Source organism: Lithobates pipiens, unplaced genomic scaffold (genome assembly GCF_037356315.1).
Source record: "Lithobates pipiens isolate NorthernLeopardFrog02 unplaced genomic scaffold, aLitPip1_a1.2 Scaffold_30, whole genome shotgun sequence".
Classification (NCBI taxonomy): domain Eukaryota; kingdom Metazoa; phylum Chordata; class Amphibia; order Anura; family Ranidae; genus Lithobates; species Lithobates pipiens.
The window spans coordinates 56,270,509-56,285,118 of record NW_027507791.1 but is presented as its reverse complement, the minus strand read 5'-3'; the positions used below and the strand labels follow the sequence as shown (position 1 = coordinate 56,285,118).

The 14,610-nt window shown below is 44.1% G+C and overlaps 1 protein-coding gene across 1 annotated transcript in view; it reads right to left on the bottom strand.

The window, feature by feature from the left end:
• Nucleotides 1-14,610, bottom strand: part of PLEKHO1 (pleckstrin homology domain containing O1) — a gene marked incomplete in the record, with an annotated part of 90,977 nt that overhangs the window by 73,989 nt on the left and 2,378 nt on the right. The window contains 1 exon segment of the mRNA XM_077464265.1: nt 2,470-2,615. Within this exon segment, the coding sequence (XP_077320391.1) occupies nt 2,470-2,615 (146 nt within the window).

Below are 14,610 nucleotides of genomic sequence, written 5' to 3'. Positions count from 1 at the left end.
GTCTCTTGTGTTGCTCAAATGTGGGAGAAATATTCTGGGGCCCTAGAGAGGCAATTACATTAGTAGTTCCTGTAATCGGACAGGTGACTACCTTGCTATCAAGCGGGTGAAGGGGGAAGAGTGGAACAATGGCTATCAAAGGAACATAACATAGACCACTACCCTGTGTAGTGTGGTAGGTCCATTTTCTTAGTATCTCAAGTTGGCTGATACTAGGAGAATAATTCTGGGGCTCTAGATAGACAATTACATTAGTAGTTCCTGTATTGGGGTTGGTGCCAACTTGGTCAATCAGCTTCCAGTGTTATCAGGGGAACCATGGCTATTGTTGTCTCCGAAGTGCTCCAGGATTAGGTGTTAAGCTGAAACCTCTGTCCGGTTTTATTGTCATCTGCATCCCCATTGGCAAGATTTACAATCTCCGATTGCCCCCATGATCATTTTCGCTGGTACAGAAAGTGATGGAAAATCCTAAATGTTACAGATGCCGCCATGAATAGAGGGAAATTGTCCAATCTGATCTTCCACATGTTCTGGTGGCGTCTGTCTAAAGGGGATTTCTCCTTGCTTTGGAAAGATTTACATTTACATCTTGTGCTGTCTCTCCACCATCCACCCCTAAGTGAATTGGCCACTCACATGAAAAACGAAGACCCATATGGGTCTAATCCAGCCTTGTGTATAAATAAAGGGGATCTGCAGTCATCAGAAACACCAGCTCCGGTAATGACCATTCCTGGTGATTGAAGATCCCCTTTTATTTATACACAAGGCTTGATTAGACCCATATGGATCTTCGTTTGAGGTGAGCGGCCAATTGACTCAGATGTGGATTGTGGTTGGTGTTGTTTGCACATCATTTCATTTGGGGCACGAATTGTGTTACATACTTGCAAGTGTGAAGGACATCCACTCATCTCAGAATCATCACAAGTGTTGGACTATTTTAAATTATTTGGACTTTATTGATGGTTTTCACTTTATTATGTTAGTTTTAGTCGTGAAGATGAGATGCATGCATGCAGATAATGAAATAAGAACCCACATGGAAAGGTACGATTACAGCTTAAAAAAAAATAGACACCTATAACAGCCAATCCGTTTCCAACATTCATCTGTCTGGAGGACTCGGCTCTCGCCACCTTCAGAATAAACTTGGAACAGTATCCACATTAACCTGAAACTTGCCTTACCTCTTCTTTTTCCTGCCATCATACAACATACTACACAAGCAGATAAAAACCCTTCTAGAATATTGCCACTTCCAAAACAGCTTTTCCAACCATAATAAAGAACGTAACACTTTCATAAGAAAACTATCCCACATGTGCAAGTCTTAATAATAATAATAAAAAAAAAAAAAAAATATATATATATATATATAAAAATAAATAAATAAATAAATAAATATATATATATATATATATATATATATATATATATATATATATATATATATATATATATATATATATATATATATATATATATATATATATATATATATATATATATATCACTGTCAACAGCTGAACACAATGTGCAAAGAAAAATTGCATATTTTGGAGGTTCTACCATCGCCAGAAGGGACCAGCAAACCAGCAAATACAAGGTTATATAATAATATTCCACATACAATTTTATTCCGGTAAAGAGTCAGAGAGAAAAATCAAAAAGGAGGTATGCAACACGTTTCAAGAGTCCAGAAACATCCCCTTCATCAGGGCTTGCCATAAGAAACAATGTCTATGGACTGAATTATTCTGTTATGTAAAAACCAAAATAAAATTAACAGAATGCCAATTCATATGTTCTGTTAACTAGCATGAAAAAGCCTTTCCAGAACCACCAAGACTCTTCCTAGAGTGGGCCAACTGGCCAAACTGAGCATTCGGGGAAGAAGGGCCTTAGTCAGGGAGGTGACCAAGAACTTGAACCTGAACCTCCAGCGTTTCTCTGCTGAGAGAGGTGAACCTTCCAGAAGAACAACCATCTCTGCAGCACTCCACCAAAGAGCTAGCAATCTAAACGCCCAGTTTTTATTGTGCATGGCCTCTCATCATCATGCATGAGTTAAAGATGTCTGAACCAGTCTGACCTGGTCAGTCTGGTCAAGCGCGTAGGGCTCATTCACACATGTAAGTTTTGTCAACGCTTGGTGCCACAAGGTAATATACCTGCTCTATGCACATTGTGGTGCAATTCATTGCGAGTGGCCTTCCTAACACAATCCAACACAACGCAGTGCCCCACAATACATATACCACGAGTTGCAGTGCACTGCATTTTTTGTTATCCTTTAAGGTGCGTTGGAAGCCCATTAATAAGAAATGGGCTGCCTTAACGCAACACAATGCATCTTAATCCACCATGATGGAGTGCTTGAGTGTGAATGGGCCCATTGTCCAATCATCATTATCATGTACACACTGGCCTGGCGTTCTTCCGTAGACAACCCATGGGACCTACCTCTTTTTCGGACATGTACAGTTGGTCTCCCCTGATGACCACATAGCGGTTTTTCCAGATCTCTCGGAAAATCCCTTTTCCGCAGAACTTCCGAATCCAGCCCACTTTTTCCGGCTGGCTGGGCGGTTGGTTGCCATCCAGGGGGCCCTAGAGAGAGAAAAGCAGACAGGTAAGTTACACCTACACAAACTTGTCAAGGCGATCGTTTTCATGCCACATTGTGAAATCACACACCTTGCTGTAATACCCGTGCAGATACAAGAAAATTTATTGTAGGCAAGAGAATATGTTTATGCAAATATATTGCATTAAAGTGGACCTGTCATGAGGAAACATGGAGGCCTTCTTTGCTGATCACCTAACGCTAGTCAAAGTTCACTGTAAATATGACAACTCGCAAACTCATTCCCTGCAGAATAGTGTCCAATGAGAGACTTGCAACTGTATACATCCTACAGGGCTCAGTTATTACAAGAACATACCCAAACCCTTGGCTCCACTCCAGACCTGCTCCCTCCATCCCACACGGACAACCAGAGTGCTGGCTTCCACAGCCCATCTCCACTATTATCCCAAATAAAAAAAATTAAGCCATGCTCCAAAGTTTAGCCCTTCCTTCTGTGATTAGTGTGTCAAAAAAAAAAAGGACTGCATAAATTGATGTCTCCACCCAGAACCATCCATCCTCAACACGTTTCGCCACTGTGGTCTTGCTCACAAGGATACAAGACTTCCTCTATCCTTCTGAGCAAGCCAGCAGCGGTGAAACACGTTGAGGAGGGCTCAGTTATTGTCACACTGCAAAGCTGCCCTCACAATTGTGATTGTTTCTAGAAGTTGACCATAAAGACTACAATCAAGTTGAACAATTTTCCTTAGGACAACCGGAGCACTGAGCTGCATTGATCATTACAACTCAATGCAAGAACACTCGTAAAAAACAATTGTTCTCTATGTGCCCAATTAACACTATACATGCATTAAAAACGTAGATAACAATTGAATTATATAAAATTGATGTCTCCATCCAGAACCATCCACCCTTGACGCGTTTCGCCACTGCGGTCTTGCTCACAAGGATAAAAGACCTCCTCTATCCTTGTGAAACCAAATATCTTCAATTAAATCCAAATGTTTTTGTTCAATAAAAAAAAAATGGACATAATTGAAGATCCATGGTGTGCAAATGCACAGTAAGGCCCCATTCAAATCTTGTAATGCAAAACAATGGATATGTCATAGGAACACGTCACCCAATGAGGCGGTTCACATCTACTGTATGCACCACTGTGTGACTTGTCCAATTTGTTTGGCATTTTGATGTGCTGTGAGGCCCATACAAGTCTATGGCAATGCGTAAAAATGTAGTGAGTTTTATTGCATTTTCATGGGTAGCCGGGAAGTAGATCCTTCTAAAGTCCATAACACTGATGTCAATACAGGAAATCAATCCTGGTTGACCAAACCAAAAATGAGTGAAAATGCAATTGAAGCATCAAAAATAAACTTCCTTAAATTGCAGCGCATAATGGGAATGTGTGACAAAGTGCAAAAATGAACAATAAAAAAAGGTTATTAAAAAAAATAAAAAAATAAATGGACAATAGCAGACATGGATAGTTGTGAAACTGGCCTAAAACACAGCGCAACATGATAACAAAAATGCACTTCAATATGCTTCAATGCATAGAGAAAATATTCACAGCACTTCACTTTTTCCACATTTTGTTATGTTACAGCCAGTGTTAATTTCGTCAACTAAAACATTTTAGTCGACTAAATGTTTATTATTTTAGTCAACTAAAATATGACTAAAACAATTGAGATTACTAAAATACGACTAAAACGAAAATGGCATTTTAGTCAAAAGACTAAAATGGGACTAAAACTAAAATGCAATTTTAGTCAAAAGACTAAAACTAAACTGAAATGAACATATGTTCATACCTCAATACCATAAATAATAACATATGAGATTTTTCACTCCAGCAGTATATAATGAGTTTGGAAATTGTAGAGAAATGTTCACTAATGCATTACAATTTAATTACACCCATTCGATTTTAGAGGACTAAAATTAGTTTTAGTCGACTAAAATTTACTGGAGATTTCGTCGACTAAATACTAAAAATTTGCTGCCAAAATTAACACTGGTTACAGCCTTATTCCAAAATGGATTAAATTATTTTCCTCAAAATTCTACAAACTCTACATTACATAATTACAACGTGAAAGAAGGTTGTTTGAAATGTTTGCAAATTTATTAAAAATAAAAAAAATCCCATGTACATAAGTATTCACAGCCTTTGCTCAATACTTTGGTGAAGCACCTTTGGCCCCAATTACAGCCTCACGTCTTTTTGAGTATGGTGCTACAAGCTTGGCACACCTATATTTGGGCAGCTCCCCCATTCTTCCTTGCAGGACCTCTCAAGCTCCATCAGGTTGGATGGGGGGTGTCGTGCACAGCCATTTTCAGATCTCTCCAAAGATGTTCAAGTCTGGGCTCTGGCTGGGCCACTCAAGGACAAGCACAGTGTTGTCCCGTAGCCACTCTATTGTTATATTGGCTGTGTCCTTAGGGTCATTGTCTGGTTGGAAGATGAACCTTCGCCCCAGTCTGAGGTCCAGAGTGCTCTGGAGCAGGTTTTCATCGAGGATGTCTCTGTACATTGCTGCATTCATCTTTCCCTCAATCCTGACTAGTCTTATGCCGCGTACACACGACCGGACATTGACGGACTTGGTCCGGCGGACAATCCGACGGACTTTGCAGCTGAGGTCCGCCGGACTTTCAATCGAACGGACTTGGCCACACACACGATCATTCCAAAAGTCTCATGGATTCGAACGTGATGACGTAGAATAAGGAAGTTCATAGCCAGTAGCCAATAGCTGCCCTAGCGTCAGTTTTAGTCCATCAGACTAGCACACAGACAAACGGATTTCCGCTAAAAGCTGGATCCGGCAGACAAATTTGAAGCCAGTCTTATTTCTAGGTCTGACGGACTTTTGGGGAAAAAAAAGTCAGCTGGAGCCCAATCACGATTGAATTGTCCGACGGACAGTCAGATCATGTGTACGCAGCATTACAGTTCCTGTTGCTGAAAAACATCCCCACAGCATGATGCTGCCACCACCATGCTTCACTGTAGGGATGGTTTTGGCAAGGTGATGGTTTCCCCCAGACATGACACTTGCCATTCCATACAAAAAGAGTTCAATCTTTGTTTCACCAGCCCAGAGAATTTTGTTTCTCATGGTCTGAAAGTCCTTCAGGTGCCTTTTGGCAAACTCCAGGTGGGCGGTCATGTGTCTTTTACTGAGGATTGACTTCCATCTGGCCACTCTAGCATACAAATCTGATTGGGGGAGTGCTACAGAGATGGTTGTTCTTCTGGAAAGCTCTCTTCTCTCCACAAAGAAATGCTGGAGCTCTGTCAGAGTGACCATCGGGTTCTTGGTCACCTCCCTAAGGCCCTTCTTCCCCGATTGCTCAGTTTGGCCAGCGGCCCACTCTAGTAAGAGTCCTGGTGGTTCCAAACTTCTTCCATTCACTGATGATAGAGGCCACTGTGCTCATTGGGACCTTCAATGCTGAAGAAACTTTTCTGTACCTTTCCCTAGATCTGTGCCTCGATACAATCCTGTCTCGGAGGTCTACAGACAATTCCTTGGACTTCATGGCTTGGTTTGTGCTCTGACATGCACTGTTAACTGTGGGACCTTATATAGACAGGTGTGTGCCTTTCATGTCCAATCAACTGAATTTACAACAGGTGGACTCCAATGAAGTTGTAGAAACATCTCAAGGATGATGTTGATGTTGTGGTTGAACTAGATGGACTTGTGTCTTTTTTCAACCTAACTATATAACTATGATCACGACAGGATGCACCTGAGCGCTTTTTGAGTGTCGTGGCAAAGGCTGTGAATACTTATGTACATGGGGTTTGTTTCCTTTTTTATTTTTAATACATTTGCAAAGATTTTAAACAAGCTTTTTTCATGTTGTCATTATGGGTTATTGTTTGTAGAACTTTGAGGAAAATAATGAATTTAATAATTTTGAAATAAGGCTGTAACATAGAAAAATGTGGAAAAAGTGAAGCGCTGTGAGTACTTTCTGGATGCACTGTATGTGCATTTTTATGCTCATTATGGTGTGAAGGACGCCTCAGATCTACCAACAACTTGTGCAGGTGCCTGCCTTGGATATCAATGGAATGAGGTCTTATAGTCTGGTCCTCATGTTATATTGTACAATCCCATTTAGATTTAACAAAACAAATCAGAATATAATCAGAAAAACGTACTGCTAAAAGATCCAGTTGTGTCAAGTGAGAACCTGGATTACCCAGAACCCCCTGCATGAACACACCGCCAGCAGCAGAAGCATACCGTCTCTATACAGTACATACGCCGGGGCCTTAACATCCACAGGGATCCCTTGTCCTAATTACAAATTATTAACTTCAATAAACCGCAGAGGACAGCTCCAGCATGTCGTAAGTCACCCTTCATGGCCATCAAATTGAATGCAAATACAGAAACTTTTCCTATGTAAATGTGAGTGTGTAGAGTAATAAAAACGCAGACCAATTATGTCGTCGTCCCTGTACAAAGTGAGCACACGTTTCATCTTCATAATATATATATATTTTTTAATGGATGCATCTTAATGACGGAAGTATCATCGTTTTTTCTTTAAAGGGAAAGGAAACAAGCGTGTCAACGAGAGATAAGACCGCCAATGCACTAACACTTTTTCAAAAATACACAGAACCATCTGCCATGATTTAACCACTTGCCCACTGGGCACCTTCATCCTCTTCCTGCCCAGGCCAAGTTTCAGCTTGCAGCGCTACCGCACTTTGATTGACAATTGCGTAGTCATGCAACACTTTTTCTTTGTTTTTGTTATAAAATTTAGCAAATAAGTAATCTTTCTTCTGATGAGGAGGCGCTGATGGGCACTAAAACAGGCGGAACTGATGAGCTCTGTTATGCAGCACTGATGGACACTGATAGGGTTGCACTGATCAGAGCATTGATATGGGGCTGCACTGATAATCAGAGCATTGATAATGAGTGCCCTGATTATCAATGTAAATGTCCTCTGTCGCAAGATAGCTGGTTATCAGCTTTCCTTTCCGCACACAGTGAAAGCGCAGAGGTAAGGAAATGGCAAAAACCGACATGTGTTTATATGTGAAGAGCTGTGATTGGACAGAGCTGATCACATGTTGAAGGGCCACTGTGATTGGCCCATTATGCGATCAGTTGTGTCTGAAGGAAGTGGGAGGTTCTAGGTGGACATCAATAGATGCCCTCCCAGAACTGGACGACCATGCTGTAGCCATCTTTCGGCTAAAGTGGGGTCAGCAAGTGGTTAATTCTTCTATAAGGGACACTTGTTAGGGGCAAAATCCGGCAGGAACACTGGATGAGAAAGGCTGCTCTAGAGCAGTGGTCTCCAAACTGCGGGCCTTTGCATGTTTTTACCTGGCCCTTGGGGCACTATTCTCATCAGCTGATACCAACAATGGGACGTAATTCCCCCCCCCCCCCACTGAAGGGGCATAATTTCTCCCAATGACACCAAAGATGAGGCACAATTCCTCCCAATGGTGCCAACAATGGGGCACCATTCCTTACAATGACATCAATGATGGGGCGCTATTCCTTCCAATGACACAAAGGATGTGGTATTGTTGATTCCTACTGACGTTGGGACCTTTTCTACTCCCAATAGCCAAAGTCTGGCCCCCTTTAAGTTTGAAGGACAATAAACTGGCCCTTGGTTTAGAATTTTTGGCGACCCCTGCTCTAGAGGAACCCTAGTAGAGAAAGGCCGCTCTAGGGGAACCCTAGTTGAGAAAGGCCGCTCTAGGGGAACCCTAGTTGAGAAAGGCCGCTCTAGGGGAACCCTAGTTGAGAAAGGCCGCTCTAGGGGAACCCTAGTTGAGAAAGGCCGCTCTAGGGGAACCCTAGTTGAGAAAGGCCGCTCTAGGGGAACCCTAGTTGAGAAAGGCCGCTCTAGGGGAACCCTAGTTGAGAAAGGCCGCTCTAGAGGAACCCTAGTTGAGAAAGGCCGCTCTAGAGGAACCCTAGTTGAGAAAGGCCGCTCTAGAGGAACCCTAGTTGAGAAAGGCCGCTCTAGGGAAACCCTAGTTGAGAAAGGCCGCTCTAGGGCAAACCTAGTTGAGAAAGGCTGCTCTAGGGGAACCCTAGTTAACCACTTCCCACCCGGCCAATGCATATATACGGCCGGGTGGGAGCCGTCTACTCCTGATAGGACGTTCAGGAACGTCTTTCAGGAGTAGCGGGATCGCGCGCGCGCGTGCCCGCGCAGCGGCGCAATCCCGATGTGCTCGTGTCACCCGGACACGGCACATCTCAGATCGGCAGGAGGGCTCTGTGATTGGCCCTCCTGATCACATGACGGCCGTGTCCAATCACGGCCGTCATGTGATGTAAACAAACAGCCGGTTGCTAGGCAATCGGCTCTCCTCTCCTCACACGGAAGTCACCGCTGAGGAGAGGAGAGCAGAACGCTGCAGCCGGCTGATGATCAGTGAGTATGGGCTGCTTTTTACAGCTTTTTACTCACTGATCATCAGTGTAGTGTAAACACACAACACACCACACAGTACAAACACAGTCCCCACATATGTCCCCAAAACACACATGTCCCCAAATAATAAAAACACATGTCCCTAATAATAAAAACATGTCCCCCACACATGTACCACTAAAATCACATGTCCCAATGATTATCTGCACACATATGTACGTGATCACCTGCACACATATGTACATGATCATTTGCGTACATATGTCCGTGATCACACAAACCAATTATTATACACTTAACGGAATTTTTTTTACCAAAAACATGTAGCAGAATACATTTTGGCTTAAATTTATGACAAAATTTGATTTTATTGGATTTCTTTTCAAATAGAAAAAAGAAAATATTGGTTTTTTTCCAAATTTCCGCTATTTTTGCGCTTATATCGCAAAAAAAAAAAAACGGAGTCGTGAATAAATAACACCAAAATAAAGCTCTATTTGTGCGAACAAAATGATAACAATTTCATTTGGGTACAGTGTAGCATGACCGCGCAATTGTCACTGAAAGCGCTAGAGCGATGAAAGCTGAAAATTGGGCTGGGAAGGAAGGGGGTGAAAGTGCCCTGTATTGTAGTGGTTAAGAAAGGTTGCTCTAGAGCAACACTAAAGCTGGCTATACATGGGTCGAAAATCGCCTGTCTACCGATCCACTTCTGTGCAACCAGCCTGTAAGATTTTCCCAGCTCGATCAGGGCTGCCGGCTATAGTCAGTGGCACTGGTCAGTGTATTCTGATGGCAGGGAAGTCTCCCCACTGTCAGAATACAATACCGCAGCAAGGAGGATTCCCCCATCCACATCAAGTCTTTTTTTTGCATTCAACCTGCTGGTTGAACAAAATAAATGACTAACGTATAGGCTGCTTTTGCTTCCACTGAACCCTGGCTGATTAAGACTACCCTAGAGGAACTTTAGGGTTCCCAAAACCCCGATTTAGAAAGCCTGACCTAGGTAATCACCTGTCTGCAGCTCCAGGACTTCATTTTAATAGTACAAATTTTCTTTAAAAAAATATTTTGTTGCTGTTTTTAAGCTGAACACACCTTACAAATCAAGATTTGCAATTTGGAATCCTAATCATAAAACTAGTTGCATTTAACATTTAGAGACATGTTGGAAAATAATTTTATAATAACTAAGCAGGCTGGCTGCAAGCTTTGTATGATGATTTGACTATTCAGTACCATACATCAGAATGCTGGGTGTGGGATCTATACATGAAAATATAATAAAAACATAAAGCGGATTTGAAGAACAGATTGCATTGTACGTGGCCAACTTCAGATATAATTTTGATTGGATGAAATAGGTTCCCGTACAAACATCCCTCGTGCTGCACTCTGAATATATCCAAATCAACCTCACAGAGTGTCTGTTCTTGAATCTGCAGCCTTCTATTGGGCCTCCAATGAGGTTTACAGCTAGAGGGAGAATCTTGGATCAGATTGGTTGCTCCAGGCCTCTTTGAAACAGTTCTTTCCTCAGGCACATTGATAAATGAAGCTCATTATCTCTTTATCAATATATTTAACTACAATCCAGGTACACAAAGCAAAGTACAAGATAGTCTATAAAAGCCAACGCTGCTCTTGATTTCCAGGATTGCTAGCAGTAATGGTTGACACCTTTCCTACAGAGTGATAACAAGCACCTCCGGTGGTTGGGGGCTTTAGTAGTTGTTGGGGAGCGTTTCAAGCTCTTCGGAAAATCTCCCTTCAAACAGGCCTCATACTTGAATCTTCTATGACCTAATGCTGACCACAAACATGCAAATCTCTAATGGATTTCAACCAACTTTCCATTGTAAAAATTACCAAAAGCCACCAAGCACCATGAATCGTTGTGCTGTTCCAATATACACTGCTGGTGGTACGTTGTATTTACTAATTTGTTTGTTTTTGCCAACAAGAGCTAATGAAAGTGGTGCAGGAATTAGGATACCCACAGACAATATACTAAGGGCTAACTAAAGCTAAAATTATCCACTTCATTTTGGATGGATTGGGGGAAGTTTAAGAACCCTGTAAAGTTTTTATCCCCCCCCCCCCCCCCATTGGGGATATTTGCATTCACTTCCTGTTGTGTAGACACAACAGGAAGTGAGGGAAAATCTCTTAAAACACATATGCATGGTTTTTCCTACTTGTTTGGGGCATTTGCCATATGACAGAATAGGGCACCTCATTCACTTGAGTGGTCTTCCCTACGCAGAGTACCCTTTTTTTTGGCAGTGAGCCGCGTCGGGAAAGGCTGCCCTAGAGGAACCCGCGTCGGTAAAGGCTGCCCTAGAGGAACCCGCGTCGGGAAAGGCTGCCCTAGAGGAACCCGCGTCAGGAAAGGCTGCCCTAGAGGAACCCGCGTCGGGAAAGGCTGCCCTAGAGGAACCCGCTTCGGGAAAGGCTGCCCTAGAGGAACCCGCTTCGGGAAAGGCTGCCCTAGAGGAACCCGCGTCGGGAAAGGCTGCCCTAGAGGAACCCGCGTCGGGAAAGGCAGCCCTAGAGGAACCCGCGTCGGGAAAGGCAGCCCTAGAGGAACCCGCGTCGGGAAAGGCAGCCCTAGAGGAACCCGCGTCGGGAAAGGCAGCCCTAGAGGAACCCGCGTCGGGAAAGGCAGCCCTAGAGGAACCCGCGTCGGGAAAGGCTGCCCTAGAGGAACCCGCGTCGGGAAAGGCTGCCCTAGTGGAACCCGCGTCGGAAAAGGCTGCCCTAGATGAACCCGCGTCGGGAAAGGCAGCCCTAGAGGAACCCGCGTCGGGAAAGGCAGCCCTAGAGGAACCCGCGTCGGGAAAGGCTGCCCTAGAGGAACCCGCGTCGGGAAAGGCAGCCCTAGAGGAACCCGCGTCGGGAAAGGCAGCCCTAGAGGAACCCGCGTCTGGAAACCCGCGTCGGGAAAGGCAGCCCTAGAGGAACCCGCATCGGGAAAGGCAGCCCTAGAGGAACCCGCGTCGGGAAAGGCAGCCCTAGAGGAACCCGCGTCGGGAAAGGCAGCCCTAGAGGAACCCGCGTCGGGAAAGGCAGCCCTAGAGGAACCCGCGTCGGGAAAGGCTGCCCTAGAGGAACCCGCGTCGGGAAAGGCTGCCCTAGAGGAACCCGTGTCGGGAAAGGCTGCCCTAGAGAATTTCCCACTCGAGAAGGGCTACGCTACTGGAGCCTTGGTTGAGAGGGCTACGCTAGAGGAGCCCTGGTCGAGAAGGGCTATGCTAGAGGAACCCTGGTTGAGAAAGACTGCTCTAGAGAAACCTTAGTTAAGCAAGGATACAGTAGAGTAACCCTAGTTGGGAAAGGCTGCTATAGAGGAACCCTAAAGCAATTTTTTTTCAGCAGGGACTGGCCGAATTTGATCCATGTATGGGCAGGCTGCTTGTACAGAAGTCAATCTATGGTTCGACTTCTGTACAACCAGCCTGTAAGATTTTACCTGCTCGACCAAACGTAGGTCTGCTAGTTGCACCGCAAGCGCGATGCGCGTTGTTTAGGAATGTACAGGTGCAAATGGGTCCTTATTCAGATGTCACTGGAATGGCTGTGCGGAAGATTTCCCCTCTATTCCCGTTCTGGTGGCAACTAAAACATTTTCTTTCTCCCTTGACATTAGTCACCGAGACAAATCAAAAGAGTATCTCCCTCAGACAGCAACAAAAACTCAACAGGGGTTCCAACCACTAATCACTCCAAAACTAAAATAAACAGCAGAATACTCTGGTAAAAACGGCAGAAGCCGATGTTCCCCTACCACCCTTTTCCACCACAGAGAAAGCCCAACTAAACCTTTAGTTCAAATCAGCTTTATACATTTCAGGTGCATCAAACTGAGAGGTGTGCAAAGAATTACAGTTCTTTTTTTTCTTAGAAAAGCCTGAATGCCAGCATGCTGCAGAGAAGGACCCCGTTTCTCTCTGAAAGCAATGGTCTCTCTGCAGAGGTCCAACATGTTCCCCGGTAAGCCAAAAAACGTAGAGCTTCCCAGTCAGCTAAGTTCATGCACCTGCTGATTGTAGAGCTATAGGTCTGACTCAGCAAGGGGACATGTCAGTCCTTGGAGGAGAGACCACTAAATCAAAAAAGAAAGCAAATTTCCTACTCTGCAGCATGCTAGCAGGGGACAGGCTGCCCTACTAAGGATGTGGCTGCTTTTTAATGAAAACAACTTTAAAGGGCGCTCTCACACCACAATGCTAGCATTAGCGCATCTTGTTATGCACCGACATGCGTTGTGTTGCATTTTTTACATGCGTTACAATTTTTTTTTTTCACTAAATAAAAATGTGTGTTTTCCCTTCATGTGTGCTGCTGCGTTGCCCTGAGACACATTTACACATATTGCACTTGCAATACAGGGTACTCTACTGCACAACAAGTAGAGCATGCTGAACCTTTTTTTGACGCAATGCAATGATGGGAATGACCCCAATTTAGTTACATTTTTTTTCCTTCTGCTATCTAGCTGGTTTAAACTGAAAGTTCAGTAGGGCTTTAAGCTCCAAGTTCCATTGTGATGGCACTGGATTGCCTGCGGCCAATCACCAGCGCTGCCAGGTGGGAGTAAGATCAATGAGCAACATGAATTCCCATACCCAGATCTACTGGGTATTACTTTTGTGGCCAAATGTGGTGTCATGGAAGCAAAGGGAGGGCAAAAATGAGCGGCTGGTAACATTATCTATTGCCAACTACTATTGTGATGGCACTGGATTGCCTGCAGCCAACCACCAGCACTGCCAGATGGGAGTAAAATTATTGAGTGACACGATTTCCCCATACCCAGGCATACTGGATATAACTTTTCTCTCCTTGTGGCCAAATGTGGTGTCATGGACGCAAAGAGAGGGTAAAAATGAGCAGCTGGTGGGCTATCGTTAAAATTATCCTATTGCCAAGTACTATTGTGATGGCACTGGATTACCTGCAGCCAACCACCAGCGCTGCCAGGTGGGAATAAAATTATTGAGTGACATGATTCCCAATACCCAGGCTTACTGGATATAACTTTTCTCTCCTTGTGGCCAAATGTGGTGTCATGGATGTAAAGGGAGGGCAAAAATGAGCGGCTGGTGGGCTACCATTAACATTATCTATTGCCAAGTACTATTGTGATGGCACTGGATTGTCTGCAGCCAACCGTCAGCACTGCCAGATGGGAGTAAAATTATTGAGTGGCATGATTCCTATACCCAGGCGTACTGGATATAACTTTTCTCTCCTTGTGGCCAAATGTGGTGTCATGAAAGCAAAGGGAAGGCAAAAAATTCTGGTGGGCTACCATTAACGTGACTGCTGAGGCGCAATGGGCCTAGGCACGAACCGACTGTCGACATCGTGGAATAACTCCCCCATGTAAGAAAACACACTTATAACCATTAGGTTGAAAAGAGCAAGGCCACAGCTTTATTTGAACTCCAACACAGGACATGCGAACACTAGTGCCAGTCACAGTAGTACTGTGAGCACGCTTTAACATTAACTATTTGAACCCAAAAGGGGGCCTGTCCTTACCATAAGTGCTGGAC